Source organism: Canis aureus, chromosome 15 (assembly GCF_053574225.1).
Source record: "Canis aureus isolate CA01 chromosome 15, VMU_Caureus_v.1.0, whole genome shotgun sequence".
Classification (NCBI taxonomy): Eukaryota; Metazoa; Chordata; class Mammalia; order Carnivora; family Canidae; genus Canis; species Canis aureus.
Genome location: NC_135625.1, coordinates 21,147,537 through 21,163,941, shown reverse-complemented (window position 1 = coordinate 21,163,941; position 16,405 = coordinate 21,147,537). Strand labels below are relative to the sequence as shown.

General features: G+C 37.2%; 1 protein-coding gene and 1 non-coding gene across 7 annotated transcripts in view; one reads left to right on the top strand and one right to left on the bottom strand.

Annotated features, from left to right (window-relative positions):
- The window catches only part of SNX25 (sorting nexin 25), a 142,796-nt gene that overhangs the window by 105,166 nt on the left and 21,225 nt on the right, over window positions 1–16,405 (bottom strand). For all 6 annotated transcript variants that reach the window (XR_013352685.1, XR_013352686.1, XM_077848721.1 and 3 more), the window contains one exon: window positions 3,452–3,536. Coding sequence is in view for 4 of the 6 variants with exons in the window: in XM_077848717.1 (XP_077704843.1) it covers window positions 3,452–3,536 (85 nt within the window). In the remaining 2 variants the exon portion in view is untranslated. The remainder of the gene's footprint in view (window positions 1–3,451; window positions 3,537–16,405) is intronic.
- On the top strand, window positions 4,650–4,752 carry LOC144285173 (U6 spliceosomal RNA). The gene has a single exon (XR_013353557.1). It is a non-coding gene; the product is annotated as a U6 spliceosomal RNA (small nuclear RNA).

Here is a 16,405-nt window from a genome sequence, read left to right as displayed (position 1 = left end):
GGGTCCTGGGATGGAGACCCCCATCAGGTTCCCCGTGGGGAGCCTGCTTCCCTCTGTCTCTGCCTCTCTGTCTCTCATGAATAAATAAAATCTTTAAAAAATGATAGTAATAATTCTTACTGTTTCACAGAAAGCCAAACTATTATTTTGATCTGCACTTTTAAATATTACTCCTTTTTTCTTTGTAATTCAATCTGTAAAGATTTAGGACAAATCCTTATTTATATTGAACTAAAACAAAAGAATACATTAGTAACAACAACAAAAAAATCCACACACAAACATTTATACATGCATACACATACACACCTTGTATTTTACTCAACTCATTGAATAAATTTATTTTTAAAATTCATATTCTGAAGAGAGTAAAACAAATACATAAAGGTAAAATGGAATAATTATGTTATGTACTTCAAACTAACTTTAGTGGGAAATCATTAAATAGTTCATAAGTACTTCATGTCAACTGAACTCAAGTTACTGCAGCCTTACTTAAAAAGTGTACCTGCTATTACATTTTGCAAGCATACCAAGAGACTCTCAATTTTATCAACACAAGTCTACCATAGCTAGCTAATAACATTCAGAATTTCAATTAAATATTCTGGTGCCAGGGCTTAGAAATGCAAATTAAAATACTCCAGAGATGCATATTATAATCACTACAAGTTTTCTAAATATTTATGCAACCTCTTAACTTTCTCAATATGTATTTCTAGATTCTAATTCTTCATTAAATAAAATGTCCAAAACTTTTTGGAAGACAATTTTGGTTTTAGTTTATTGTTGTTTTTAACAACTGCCAGATGCATACAGTTTACTCTCATAACCAACTTTATTTTTTTTTTGTATATTTTTTAAAAGATTTTATTCATTCATCCATGAGAGACACAGAGAGAGAGGCAAGAGACAGAGGCAGAGGGAGAAAAGCAGGCTCCATGCAGAGAGCCGGATGTGGGACTTGATTCCAGCACGGTGGGATCATGCCCTGAGCAAAAGGCAGACGCCCTACTGCTGAGCTACCCAGGCGTCCCTCATAACCAACTTTATAGCAGCCTTTAGCTCTTCTTTTGGTAGATGATATAATGTTCAACTTCACTGAAAATCATTTTGCTTAAAACAAAAGGAGAGGAAATTGTAAACATTAAGAATATAGCAGGGGAAAAAAATAAATAAAAAATAATTGTACCAAAGTATAATTAACCAAAGCTCTTACCCAAAGGCTTTGGCTAATACTATTCTTTCAAAATAAAATATTGCACAAGTATTAGCCTGAGGATAACGTACTTGGAGGTTTTTTGGTTTTGTTCTGTTTTGGTTTTTGTCAACCAGGCCTCAACTCTTGTCTTTTTTTCCCCCCCAATTTCTGAAACAAATTGGTCTATGGAAAATAAACATGCTATCTCAATTGCAGAGAAACTTCACAGTCTTAAAAAATTAAAATATACCCATGTTCATGGCAACACATTCACTATAACCAAAAGATGGAAGCAACCCAGATATCCATTGATGAATGCATGGATAAAGAAAATGTGGTTATGAGGGGGCCTTGGCTGGCTCAGTCAGTAGAGCATGGGACTCTTGATCACAGTCTTAAGTTGAAGCCCCATGGTGGATGGAGAGATTACTTAAAAAAATAAAAATATTTTTTTAGATGTAGTTCTATACACAAAATGGAATGTTATTCAACCTTAAAAAGGAAGGAAACTCTGACATATCCTGTAAACATGGATTAACCTTGAGAATACTATGCTAAGTAAATATGCTAAACACAGAAGGACAAATACTATAGGACTTAACCTAGATGTAGCACCTACAGTCAAATTCATGGAGACAGGAAGTAGAATGGTGATTACCAGGATCTGGGGAAGAGTGAAGAGGGTATTGTAGCTCAATAGGTAGAGTTTCAGTCTTGTAAGATGTAAAGAGTTCTAAAGACTTTACACAGCAACATAAATGTACTTAAACTACTGAATGATATACTTAAAAATGGTTAAGATAGTAAATTTTACGTTATGTGTATTTTACCACAACTAAAAGAAAGAGATCCAATTCCAGGGATGGTGGAATAGCTTATATCAGACTAACCTTCCTACATAAAACCATTAGGAATTCTAGAAAAAAAAAAATTAATTAACTATTTAAAGGCACTGGAGAGCAAAGTTAGAGAAACTGAAGGGAAAATCCACCCTTGATAGAAGAGACTAGTGCTGGTACAAATGTTTATTTAACTTTCCCCAGAAGCTCTCAACAGTCCTAGATGCACAAGGCAGTTCAAACTTAGACTGAACATCTGATGCTTTTTTTAACCTAATATGTCAGAAAACAGAGTTAGGAACTGCCAAAGCAGCTGAAAATAAAGGCAGGAAATACAAAAAAAGATGGAGCCACAACACCCGGATTACAAACTTTCAAACCCATTGCTGACTCTGCCCTACACATGTATGGAGGTAAGACTGCAAGGAGACCAGTTCAGAACAACAGCTAGAAAACTTAAAGAGCTGTGCAGATACTTTGATTGCTGTCCAACACGGAGAGCCAGAGTCTGGAGCTGGAGTCTTGTCCACTTAGAGGTGTAACCATGGATTTCCCATTGAAATTGTGTAAGGGAACCAGATGACTTAAGCCAATGTCCCAGGATTGAAGGATTCACCTTAGACTAAGGACAAAAATCCAAGCAGACCTGCCTGAAAAATATGTGGAAAACCAAGTACCCTCAAGGTGAACAGTCAAAAATTAAGCTGCATACTAGACCAAAAATCAACATTCTTCAGAGGAATGTAACAGAAACTAGAATGTCTAGAAAGTAGCATTCACATTGTTCAGGATACACTCAAAAACAGGAAGACCTGAGAAGAAACAAACAAAAATAACTCATACTTAAGAGAAAAACCAATGGAGAGAAACCAGCTCCAAGATGGCCTATATTTTGGACTTTGCATACAGACTTTAAAGCAACTATATTAAATATGTTCAAGAAATTAAAGATAAAGATGGCCATAATAAATGACAAATGGAGAAATCTCAGCAGAGAGCCAAATAGAAATTCTAGACAGAAGATGTACAATATTTGAAACTTAGAAAATTACCTAGATACACTTAACTACAGATTTAAAATGATGGAAAAACAGTCAGCGAACTTGATAAATAAAAAGTATCCTATCTAGAGAACAGAAAGTAAAAACAATTAGTAAATTAAATGTCATCAAAATTAAAAATTTCTGCTCAATGATAACATTGAAAAAATAAAATTCTGGAAATTCTACTTAAATATTTTAATCCCACCTACTCAACTAAAACATAGATGTATTTATTCAGTCATCGTAAAAATTCCTAATGCTATACACAGACAAGAAGGATATATAAATTTGTTAGAGATTACAATTTTCCCATTAGAACATAATGAATTGTTTTACATGGTAATTACATGCTCTCATTTAATCCTTACCTTCTTTCAGAGCTTTGTCCATATTATGAGAAATTACTACCCTTCTAGACTGAACTGACTCATGTGAGTTTCCATACACAGGACTCTGAAATGTAAAAAAAAGGAAAAAAAAAAGGAAGAAAAAAAGATACAGATTACTGAATGAATAAATCATATATTAAAATAAAACCAAAGCATGAAATACCATTTAAATAAGCATTAAGATTTTGCTTAATAGATTATAAAAGTTCTTCTGGAAAAATAAATAAATGCTTGAGGTTGGTTAAGAAATTTTCGAAAAAGAAGAAAGGAAGGACTTTCCCTACCAGATATCAAAACATGATGCCAGAATAGGAATAAACTCATCGATAGAATGATAAGAAGTACAAAAACAAATGCATCTACATATGAGAATTAAGAATATAAGAAAATCTGAGTATTGAATAAATGGTGTTGGAATAACTTGTTCATGTCTAAAAAAAGGTTATAGTTCTGCCTCCTATTTAACACATTAATTCCAAATTGATAAAGAGCAAGTTTTTTGGACTAAAAAAAGTGTTCAAAGGAAATAAGGGAGAAACTGTGTATAATCTTGGGATGGAAAAGGCCTCCCTAAAAGAAGACACCAAATTCAAAAGTTTTAAAGAAAAAAAACAAATATGACTATATAAAATAGAAAACTGTTTGGCAAAAGATACCAAGAAATATAAATGATAGAGCAGGAGATAATATCTGCAACATATATAACAAAGGATTATTACTTAACATATACAGAGCTCCTCAGAAAAGCAACTAAAAGCCACTAGAAAAGATACTAAAAGGGCAATCATAAAAGATAAAAAAAAAAAAACCAATAAATATATGAAAAAGTATGCAACCTCCACTTTAGTTGGAGATATACCAATTAGAGCAATGAGGTATCATCAAACAGCCAAACCAGGGGAAAAGATGCATATGTCTAATATTGGCAAAGATACATAGAAAAATGCTCATTTTCATACATCCTTGGGGGAAATGTCTACTTCTATGAGCTACAATATCATTTAGCAATTCTATTCCTAGGAATCCAACCAAATGGAAATACTTGCACATATACCAAAAACTATATATACAAAGAATCTGACTGCTCTATTGACTTTAAGGGCAAAAAATTAGAAAAAAAAAACAAATATCAATAGTCAGAATTCAATTATGGTACAGCCATATTTTAGAATAATAATATAGCCATGAAAAACAATGAATTAGCTGAAATGATACAGAAAAGATTAGCATGGCCCCTGTACAAGAATGACTGGCAAATCTGTGAAGTGTTCTATTAAAAAAAAAAAAAAAAAAAAAAAGAATTAGGGATGCATGTACCTTCATGGAAAGTCTTCCATGATGGGAAATGCTTGGGAGCATATACATCAAACTTTTAAAAGTAGTTTCCTCTAGGGAGAGGCATAAGATTTTAATGTAAGCTTGAAAATTTTTCACTGTACAAAGAAACTACGTGGCCAAAAAAGGGGGAGAGGGGTAACAACGTAAAGAATTAAATTCCTACTATCTGGCTAGTAAGACTTTATTAAAGAGGAAATTTTTTTAACTGGTCACATATCAAAGTGATCGAAAACATGTATATGTGATTAGGATCACTTACTGGTTTTGGAGGATTAAAAAAAAAAAGCTTAGTAAAATGCAAAATACTTCTCTATGCATGGGAAATACTACAACTGCTTGACGAGCATCACCACATCACCAAGGAGATCCAAGTGGCTAAGAGCAACTATCAAGCTCAACCAACAAACAAGCGCGAGGAAACCACTTTGTTCTCAAGGCAGGCCACCCCAACACGACTACAATCAACCCCATGGCCCTAGGCCACTCAACCTGAAAGTAGAGAACTTCTAGTCCTTGGCTTAGTTTCACACTATCTGGGGTCAAGTGCCAAGAGTGTCATCCATTTTTGTTGTTATTAAAACAAAGAGCCACAGTTTTAAGATTCCTTAGTGGCACTATTTTAAAAGCCTGAAGATGTATGCGTTGCACTCATGAGGGGGGGCCTAGGTGGCTCAGTCAGGTGAGCGTCTGACTTCTGGTTTTGCCTCAGGTCCTGCTGTCTAGGTCAAGAGATGAAGCCTGAGGCTCTGTGCTCAGTGGCGAGTCTGCTTTTCTTCTTCTTGCTCTGCCTCTCCCTCTGCTCTCACTTTTCTCCCTTCCTCCCTCCTTCTCTCTCTGAAATAATTAAAAAAAAAAACTTAAAAAAATACGCATGTGTTACACTGATGAAAGAAGAATCGTTTTGTGCTACAAATTTACATAACATTCAATACTCCAAGAAATTAAAAAAAACAAAACCTTAAATAATTTTATAGACAGAAGCCATTATTGTACAAAAGAAATATACTCACTTAAAACTATTTTTTAGTCTCTCAGTAGCTTGCTATAAAATTAAATGTAAGTATACTTTATTGTAATTTTTAAATTTATTTCAGTTTGAGGGAAAAAATGAGGAAACAAAAGGAATTTTTATATTCTAGCAATTCTTAAAACATCAGACAGATATTTAAGAACTTACACATTTCTTGGGACGGCGTTTTTGAGTTAACACTTTTAGAGCACTATTCTAATAAACCATTTTAATCCTAATTTCTCAAACCTTTGGCTTCCCAAGTATAGGTGTGGTAGTTTTAGTACATAATACTAGTTGGACGATAAAAACCAAAGCCAAGCAACACTTATTTCAGACGTTCCTAAATCTGGGTTTTGTTTTGTTTTTTTCTAAATCTAGGTTCTTAAAACAGAAACGATCTTTAAGAGCTGGGAGAGAAGCAGGTATGAACGTGAGTGAGGCAGCACACACATATTTAAGCATATTCTGTGCTAGCTTTACAAATTCCTCCAAAACTTAATTTTTTTTTCTTTCTTCCCTTTACTCTCTTTTGTCTGTAATTATGGCTTTATTACTTCCTGCCATCTGTCCACATACTCTTCTCTCTCTGCTTCATACTTAGATGTAATACGTATATAAAGATGTCGGTCACTACTGACTGTAATCTGAGAAAGTCCTTTACTTTCTTTTTTTTTTTTTTTTTTTTTTTTTACTTTCTTTAATTTAAAAAGCTTATGAGAATAATGTTCTCTATTTTGACTCTTTAGGTAAAAGCTCTATTATTTTTTCAATCTATTTTTTCCAATCTGGGATTCTGGATTTCCCCACACCCCATCCTCCAGGGGTCACTGCCCCTTACTGGAAAGAAAAAATTTCTTCATCCCTATGCCATCCTGCAGCCTGATGGAGAATCTCTAAGTAAGAGGAACAAGAAGATTTAAAAACAAAACAAAAAATCCATCATGGAATCAAAATAACTGGGGAACCGTGCATGAAAATTCCTTAAGTATTTAATATTTATGGAGCCAGAATCTCATCTTTATATTACTACACAAGTGAGTCACACCATCACATATACTCTCTTTTAGATCACAAAGATGGAATTTACTCATCCTTATCCCAAGGTGGAAAAAAGAAAGGAAGCAAATAAAAGACAGAAAGGGAAGGGGAAGAGAGAAAGCTAGCTAGCTAGCTGCAACAAACACAAAATTTGAATAAATTCCTGTGGCTCAGAGGACAGTTGAGCCAAAATTGTCTTCGTTTCCTTTCTATTTATAGGTCCGAAAAAACAAACTCCACATGGCAGAGACGTTCCCCAAAAGACTTATTAAGGCAAATCCTAACTTGCCCTATCTGCTCTGGCACAGGCCTCCTTCCTCAAGGAAAGCCTACCTCTTTCTAACAGCCACTTGCCTAAAATGCCAATATTAGGAAAAAGAATATTTAAAACATCTATGCATTTCCCACTGTAACAAAGGGTAAGTACTAGAAATCTTCAGTAAGATTTTAAATCCAGAAATTAGGACTTTGAATGTAGTCTGACCACTCGATTCTCATTAAAGTTTTCCATATCCCTATGACACTACCAACTCATAAAAGCTTTTGGTTAACCAGTATCCCCGTCATGTTAAAAAAAAAAAAAAAAAAAAAAAGGAAAAAATATACCTTATTTTTAGTTTAAAACCAACTGGAGATAATTTTTAATCACTTGGTGAGTTCTATGGAGAGAAAAATGAGGTCCCAACATAATTGCTCATTTTGAAAATGTTTTCCAAAGACAGGGAAAAACCAGAAAGCTTTTATCTAGTATATGTAACTAAATCTTCAAGCATCAAGGAGCAGATACTATATCAATAAACCCTTTGTTGAGTACATATTGGCTTTTTGTTCACTTCTGAATATCAGCTTTTGGTCTATAGCCAAAATACACTCAAATTGTCTTTGTGTCAGAGCTACAAGACACACCCTCTCCTGAGGAAGCAACATCCAGAGAGGATGCATGCATGTGGAGAGACCTAGGTACTCTGACATCATTAGCAACTAAACAACCAGAAACCACCTGGAATCCAGCCAAGACGTGTACCTCACTGTCTGTTGTTTATAAGCACAACATTGCTTACTGTGTTGCTTCCCGTGGGAGCACAAATGAGGCCAGGCCTTGCCAGCCCATGACTGGGAAATGCTTTCACGCCCACTACCTGGGCTGCTCAAATAAACAAGGGCCACCCTCCTTGTTCTTTAGTATATGTTTATACAGTGGGGGGAAAAATTAATGTATTTTGGTCTATTTTAAAAAGAAAAACAGTTGCACAGAGTTGAAAGAGTAATGGGTAGAATTTCTTACTTCTAAAAGTCCTGAAATAGTGACTTATCTTAGGAGAACAAACACAGACCCCTGCTCATTACCATACCATTAACCACATGGAACAGTAACATGGCTGAGACTTCCCAAGTACTCTCAGCATCTGACAACCACTGGGATCCCATAACTGATATTCTCACTCTCAAACTATGTTATTCTCAAAACCATGGCTCCTTTCAAGCCAATCATTTTCTGCCTCAGCCTCAAGAGGCAGAAATTTCTCCAAATTTCCAAAGAAATGCAGGTACCAGACAGAGCCTTCCTCAGAAGATAAGGGACTAAAAAACTTAAAAATCTATCTCATTTGGCTAAGATGCTGACAAAAGATCATGGCATGAACAATAAAATTCGTGCCTAACAGCGATGATGATGTCCATCCAATAGTGCTTTTTACTAATGGTAGATCTTTGACCCAGCCACTTCTCTCTCTAGCTTAAGCAGACTTTTTTTTTTTTTTAAAGATTTTATTTATTTATTCATGAGAGACACAGAGATAGAGAGAGAGAGGCAGAGACACAGGCAGAGGGAGAAGCAGGCTCTCCATGGGGAGCCCTTTGCAGGACTCTATCCCAGGACCCCTGGATCATGACCTGAGCCAAAGGCAGACACTCAACCAAAGAGCCACCCAGGTGTCCCTAAGTGGGCTTTCAATACCTCAGAAGATTACATAACTAATATCAGAGGTCCATAATGAAAAGAGACAACAGGAGCCTGGTAAGGAATATAATTAAGGGGGTTACCAGTGCTGTGCTGTGACGTATTCCAATTCTTTTCAACAAAAAAACCGGAAATCAAAATTTTCTGATCTTATCTCCAAGTAATTCAATCTTATTCCAAACACTGTGGGCTTACACTGTTTTGACCAAACCATGAGCCACATGCGGACCATGGGCCTCTGCTCTGTAATCACTGGCTCACACAAAGCACTTAGCAGAGTACCTGGCACCTAGGAGCCAAAGTAGAGCTATTATCACTAATAAAACTAAAAATGTTACCAACTTTCAACAAATTGAAGCTAATCAGTGGGTTGGTTGCATGGCTGGTTGGTTGTTTTTTGTTTTTTTTTTTTTTAATTTTTATTTTATTTATGATAGTCACAGAGAGAGAGAGAGAGAGAGAAGCAGAGACACAGGCAGAGGGAGAAGTTGGTTGTTTTTTGAAGGGAAAGATAGAGCAGAAACGAAAGCAAGAAAGAAGGGCTGAAAAGTTAAGTAACCAGAAAATAATATACAACATAATAAAATATATTGTTCTTGAAATATTTTTGCCTTTGAGGCTCTATTTGCCAGAGAGGAAAGTGTACATCTCCTGGAGATGTTCTACTGCGTATGTGCCTTTACACTCTCTATTACCAGTGAAGGATTTGAGTATTCAAACAAAACCGGGTCTGATCAGAAGCCAGTTTCCTGGATTGGGCTTTGTTGTGTTTAATTATTAACTAAAAAAGTCTCATTTTCTTTATTGATAAAAGAAAATTGTTAAACACATATACTCCTAGGTTATCATTCAGGGAGAGTGTACTGATAGAAAGTGGTGGTATTTGTGTCTTTTCCCCCTCTTAATAAAGTATAATCTCTATTTCAGATATAAGGGAGAAAGAAAGCATCCTTGAAATTCAAACCTACAAATGTTCTCACTGTTTTTCTAGATCCCAAACATACTTTCATTTCTTTTTTAAGTGCTATTTCCAATAATATAAAGAGCAGAGACATGCATTGGAGATATAAAGAATTAAGTCGACCTATAACACCATTAATCCAGAGATAATCATTAATGATGTTCTGGTGTCTTTTCACTTAGTGGTGACTCCCAAACTTCGTATGTAACTTTGGGCAACTTACTTTTCTGTACCTCAATTTCTTCATCTCTAAAAAAAAAGATAACAAGAGTACTTTTTGGGTTGACGAGAGCATTAAATGAGTTAATACACACATGAAGCACAACAGTGCCTGGTAACACAATAATAATTACACATGATTATTGGTACTTTTTTCACTCATACTCTCATACTTTTTTTTTTTTTATGATAGTCACACAGAGAGAGAGAGAGAGAGAGAGAGAGAGGCAGAGACACAGGCAGAGGGAGAAGCAGGCTCCATGCACCGGGAGCCTGACATGGGATTCGATCCCGGGTCTCCAGGATCGCGCCCTGGGCCAAAGGCAGGCGCCAAACTGCTGCGCCACCCAGGGATCCCCTCACTCATACTTTTTAAAAGAAATTAGGATCATAGTATTCACACAGCTCTGCAACTAGCTTTTCCTACTCATTATATTATTAGCATCTTTGATGAAAAAAGATTTGGAATATATTGTTTTCAATGACATACTACAATATAACTATTCTTATTTACTTATTTACTTTGTCCCCATTTTCTTCCTATTTTACATGAAAAAAATATTTTCATTTCTACGCTATTGATCTTAGTACCACAAAAAACATTCTAAAAAAAATACTAAGTGTCTACTAAATATATAATTGGATTTGGACACTGATTTTGTGCTTCAGGGAGAGCCTTTTATCACTGAACAAACAACAAGGCACAGTGGGAGGGTGTAGGGGATGTTCTGAAGCACAAAGTATGCAACGCAAACTGGAAATATCCCCTTCCAGCCTCTTCAGCCAACCCTAAACAATGTACCTTGAAAGCCCAATGCTGCAGGGCACTTCCAGACAGGGAAATGAGTAACAGACACCCAGACAGGAGCAGGTCAGGGACTTCTCCAGCCTGAGGAATACTTAGGCAGTAAAGCCAACTTGGCCTCCAGAAATATAAATTTCTATCATGATTTTACCTAAAATGAACTTGGCAAGAGATGAATGGTAGATTAGACTACCAGTAGCTTCTGTAGCTTATTACTTCATTTGTCAAAATATTATGGTGTCAGGCCAAAGGCCAATCCTGCATGCATGCATCAAATGTAGGAATAGGGGTTCTGTCTATATTTCTATAATCAAAGATCTTCAGTTAGGATAGAACTGAGACTAGATCCAACGAAGGTGTACAAAATCAGGTCTTTTCCCTGAAAAAATATGAAATTCAAGTGTGTTGTATGCTGAGCCACAATCCCCCTATTACTACTATGGCAAAAGTATATGACATTACATTATAGTGGCAAGAGCACTAAATTAAGATCCAGAAAATGGAGGCCGTAGTTGGTTCTTTGCCATTTTCTTGCTGAGTTATAGTGAACATATCCACCTGAGATTCACTTCAATTTAAATAATTTCTGCTCTACTTCTATTAAAGGACTAGTCTGGGGGATCCCTGGGTGGCGCAGCGGTTTAGCGCCTGCCTTTGGCCCAGGGCGCGATCCTGGAGACCCGGGATCGAATCCCACGTCGGGCTCCCGGTGCATGGAGCCTGCTTCTCCCTCTGCCTGTGTCTCTGCCTCTCTCTCTCTCTCTCTCTCTCTCTGTGACTATCATAAATAAATAAAAATTTAAAAAAAAAAAAAAAACTTTAAAAAAAAAAAATAAAATAAAGGACTAGTCTGTATTTCAAGAAGGATAATGCATGTGAAAGTGCTTTAACAATCATCAAGCAGTTTACAAATACAGGTTATTATGGTTCTAAGAGTCACGGTCCAATATTTTTACTATGTTAATTTCCTTCTCCCAAAAATAATTATGAGTTCTAGTACACATCATTAGTATTACTTTTTTTTTTTTTAGTATTACTACTTTTGATGCTTTCACATCTACTATCCCAACCAGATTTCTTGGTTAATAATCTGCTTTCCAGGAAAGAAATTAGTATTTCTCTATTAACTGGTCAACAGAGGTAGATTATGAGGTAGGTTAATATACTTAGGATTGTTTTTCCACTCAGTTGGAAGAATTAGACTAATGGGAAGAAAAATGTGTTTCATTTCTAATGTCAAGGACTCAAATCTGAAGATCCTTAGAAAACACACTTCACTTGATTTTAAGAGAAATGTAAGCATATTTCAAATCAGATACAGATTTGGAAACTGAAATCCTAACATGCACTTGAAAGTACACACACACAGCAGTTTGCCTAAAATGGCAAGTGTAGAACAGATACTAGGGCTGGAAGGAGAATGAGGAAAAGCAAATTGGCTTAGGAAAGGTAATTGAAAACTGACATTAGTTTTGTGCATTCCTGAAAAGGTTCGTGTAATAAAATTTCTGTAACCATTTTATCGCTGGCTTCCATTGTAATTTAGAGTTCATGAGGGAAATCACCGGGTTCCATGATATGAATCACATTTCCAGCCATTCACTCAATCATCTAACATTTACTGAGGATTCTATGTGTCTGCTGCCACTTAGTTGAGTACTGCAGAGACACATGTAAAAAAAAATTACATTCTCTGGGCTCATGGGCCTTAATCTATTCTTGGTCCAAGTTCATAATCAAATAAGAGAAATGGCAAAACGTATGGAGGGAAAAACTATTAGAGAAAATAACAGCAAAAACACTTATTGGGCCCTTACTGTTGTTCTCTGGGCCCTATACTAGGTATATCCTCATCAGGCTTCACAGTAACCCCATGATATAGTTACTGGTATCCCCGTTTTATAGATCAGGAAACTGTTTTTAAAGAGGAAGGCTGTGCTGAGGAATTCTAATATTCTAATTCTAATATTTTTCCTAGGCTGGTATCTATCTTCTCTACATTTTGCTCTCTAGCCCAGGTCATGGAAGAAAAGTTACTGAACATACAATCAACCTACAAGATTTCATAAGAATTTTGAAGTTCATACATATTGAAGTATATTACAAGAAATTACTTTCATCTCATCAGAGCTCTCTTTTAGTACAAATGACAAAGGAGCCAGAGTGGTTATCTCTGCTTCAAGGCTTTCATGTAACTCAACAAATACATGAGTCACATAGAATTGCTTTTTTCACAGAGACCTTTAGTAATGAAAGCAATCAGTTTTTTTAAAATATTCCATTACTGCCCTGAAATGCCATAATACCATTATTAACTTGTTGGCTAGCTTTTAAATAAAAACCGATGATTAAATATTTAGTACATACCTAGTTAGAAAAATACCACACTGGTAATTTGATTCAGTAGGAGCTCTATTTCCAAAGTTGCCTTAAAGCAAAAGGCTAAGCTCCATGTTGAGTAGCCAAGATAACACACAGCCTAGATCTACATCATACAAATTATTTCTTCCATTTCTGTCTAAAATGTTGAAATTCAGAGAATAAAACTTCTTCTGAAAGGAAACATAGTATTAAAGATAGGCCTTTGTGCAGCAGCCATTCCATCTCTCAGAAGAGGGACATGCCAGTGCATGTGGCTACACCAACATATATGAATACCAGATGTAGCTCTGAGTTTCCTTTGCTCCTGGTGACACCCAGAAGCCACTATCCATTGCTTAAAAACATACCAACTCAGTTTTCATTTGGGGAATTTGCTCAAATGCAGATTTCTAGATCCCATCCCCTAAGATTCTTAATTCAGAAAGTGTGTGTCCTTGAAATAAGTACAATATTTTTAACAAAAAATCCTAAATTACTTATGGACCCTTCAACCACACTTTGAGAAAGGCTAAATGATCATGAGAACAGAAGTTATGACCCCTGAAAAAAAACTGAGACATGTTTTACTATTCAAATGATTTTAATGTAAGAGTTTAGCAATGACTTTCCATTAATTGGGGGGCAGAATCACAAAAGATTTACTCCTACCTTCAATTTTGCTCAGTTAATTTAAATATTATAATATTTCATTTGCATTCTCATTAAAGAATTCTTTCTCCAAAGAATTTCTTCCACAATATTAACAAACCATTAATCACTTTGAGACAAGAAAAATCAGTTAAATTAATAAGAAATTGTTTTTTGGGTTTTGTATGTTTATTCATGAGAGAGAGAGAGGCAGAGACACAGACAGAGGGAGAAGCAGGCTCCATGCAGAAGCCTGACATTGGACTTGATTCTGGGACTCCAGGATCAGAGCCGAAGGCAGGTGCTAAACCACTGAGCCACCCAGGGATCCCCAAGAGGTAGTTTTAAATGCACTGCTTGAATCAAAAATTATTTGTTTTTTTTTAAATTTTTATTTATTTATGATAATCACACACACAGAGAGAGAGAGAGAGAGGCAGAGACATAGGCAGAGGGAGAAGCAGGCTCCATGCACCAGGAGCCCGACGTGGGATTCGATCCCAGGTCTCCAGGATCGCGCCCTGGGCCAAAGGCAGGCGCTAAACCACTGCGCCACCCAGGGATCCCTCAAAAATTATTTGTATTCCTAGAATGGCCTACACGGAGTAGAGGCACTGAATGAAACCATTCTTGGAAATTTAACTTGGCTAAAATATATTCCTCTAAAAAAAAAAAAAAAAAAACAAACAACAATTCTATTAATACCTAACTTCTATTGCATGTAATTGGTAAAATCGCCAAAATATAGCTCCAAGCAAATGCCATCAAGGACACTGGTATTGCCAAAGCTGGACTTGGGGGAAAAACAATCAAGAGACAGCAATTCCCTCTCCCCACCCTTAGGCTCCCCCGTTGTCTCTGACTTCATAACGTATAATGTTTCTTCTTAGACAACATTTCAGAGAGCTTCTGAAGGCAATTCCTTCAGTCACAAGAAACAGGAAGATGAACAAAGTGAAACATCCAGGCACATCACATCCATGATGGTACCTTGGCTTCTCAGCTCCAAGACCCTCCTCTCCACTCCCCCTCCCTTGTGGCCACACGGAAGGTTCTGGCATGACCCTTTGGACACTTACAATCTCTCCAACTCTTCCCCTTTCTCTAAGCTGCCTCCTGACCCCAGTTCCTTCGTTGGCTTAGCTGACACGGGAGGAACTCTCACCAAGGAATCCCGTACCCTGGCCTGTCCTGCCGCCTGGCTCCTTGGCTCCACCGCAGGAGCTGAGTGGTCCTCCTACAAAAAATATCACAACCATGCCAATGGATGTCACCACATTCTCCTGGCCTCCAACCCACATCTTGCCCTTAATTCTAAAACAATATGCCCACTTATTTTTGCTAGGCTTCCTCTCCCCTGTGTGTCAGTACAGCATAAAATTGAGAGGCTGGCTCCAGTAACAGAAAAAAGCCTGGATCCCTGGTTCACAACCCGACACCTTCGGCAAGTCATCTAATCTCTTTAAAAACGGTTTCCTGATCCATAACATGGCCATGACAGTAACTATCTCATGGGGTCACTGTGAGGGCTGAATGAGAATGTACATAGTATTGGGCCTGGTACAACAGTAAGGGCTCAACACATGTTTTTGCTGTTATTTTCTCCAATAGGTTTTTTTTCCCCACCCAAACCTTTACCACCTCCCTTAAAATTACCCTCTCCATGTGTCACCCTCTTACCCATCACCTGTCCTCTGGTCCTGGTCTGCCTGGACATCATCCTATCCATCCTCCTCTAGCTCTGAGACTTTTAGGCCCTTCGTCTCTACTTTTCCAGATTCCCCTTTAACCTGAAAAGTGTTTACATCTCTCCACTCAACAACAAGTTCCCCAAACACAAACACACACTATCCTATAAATGCTGCCTTCTCCTTTCCTACCCAACCAAGCTTATAGAGAGCACTGTTCACATACTGTCTCTCCTTTCTCACTTCCTGCTCACTCTTCACCCACAAGAATATCATTTCTGCCCCATCCACCTTTGCTCCCCCAAACGTCAATGACATAAATCTCCAAAGACCTCTCACAGTTGCCAAAGCCAGTGGACACCTCTTGGTCTTCCTTCTGGATTTCTCTGTTACACCTGATGCTTTTTGCCATTGATTCTCTGCTTCTTTGGGCTTTTCTCTTCTGCTTACTGTCCCAGAATATTTCCTCTCACATCTCAGTAATCAGCTCTACCGCCCACACTTTGGCTCCCTTGTTTCAACCAAAACAGGCTACCTTGACCAGCCTTGTAGCTAAAACTACTTGCTTCATCCTGGCCTCTCCCTGGAATTGCAGGCCTTCATACCCAACCGCAGACTCAACGTATCTATGGGCCTCTCAAGATCTACATGGCAAAATCGCATTACTCTCCACTACTCCAAACCTGTACAACCAGCCCCTTGAAGCCATTCATCCTCCCATGCCAGACCCTGGAATTAACCTAGACTTTTCCCTCTCCTTCTTGCAATAAATGTTTACTGGGTAGAGCCAAAGGGCAGGGAAAGCTGACTTGACAGAAGGGCAATTAAGGTGGACCTTTAACAAAAGCAGAAGTGAACATGTAGAAATAGGGGCAGTGGCCTTCCCAGGGGCATGTGGGTGCT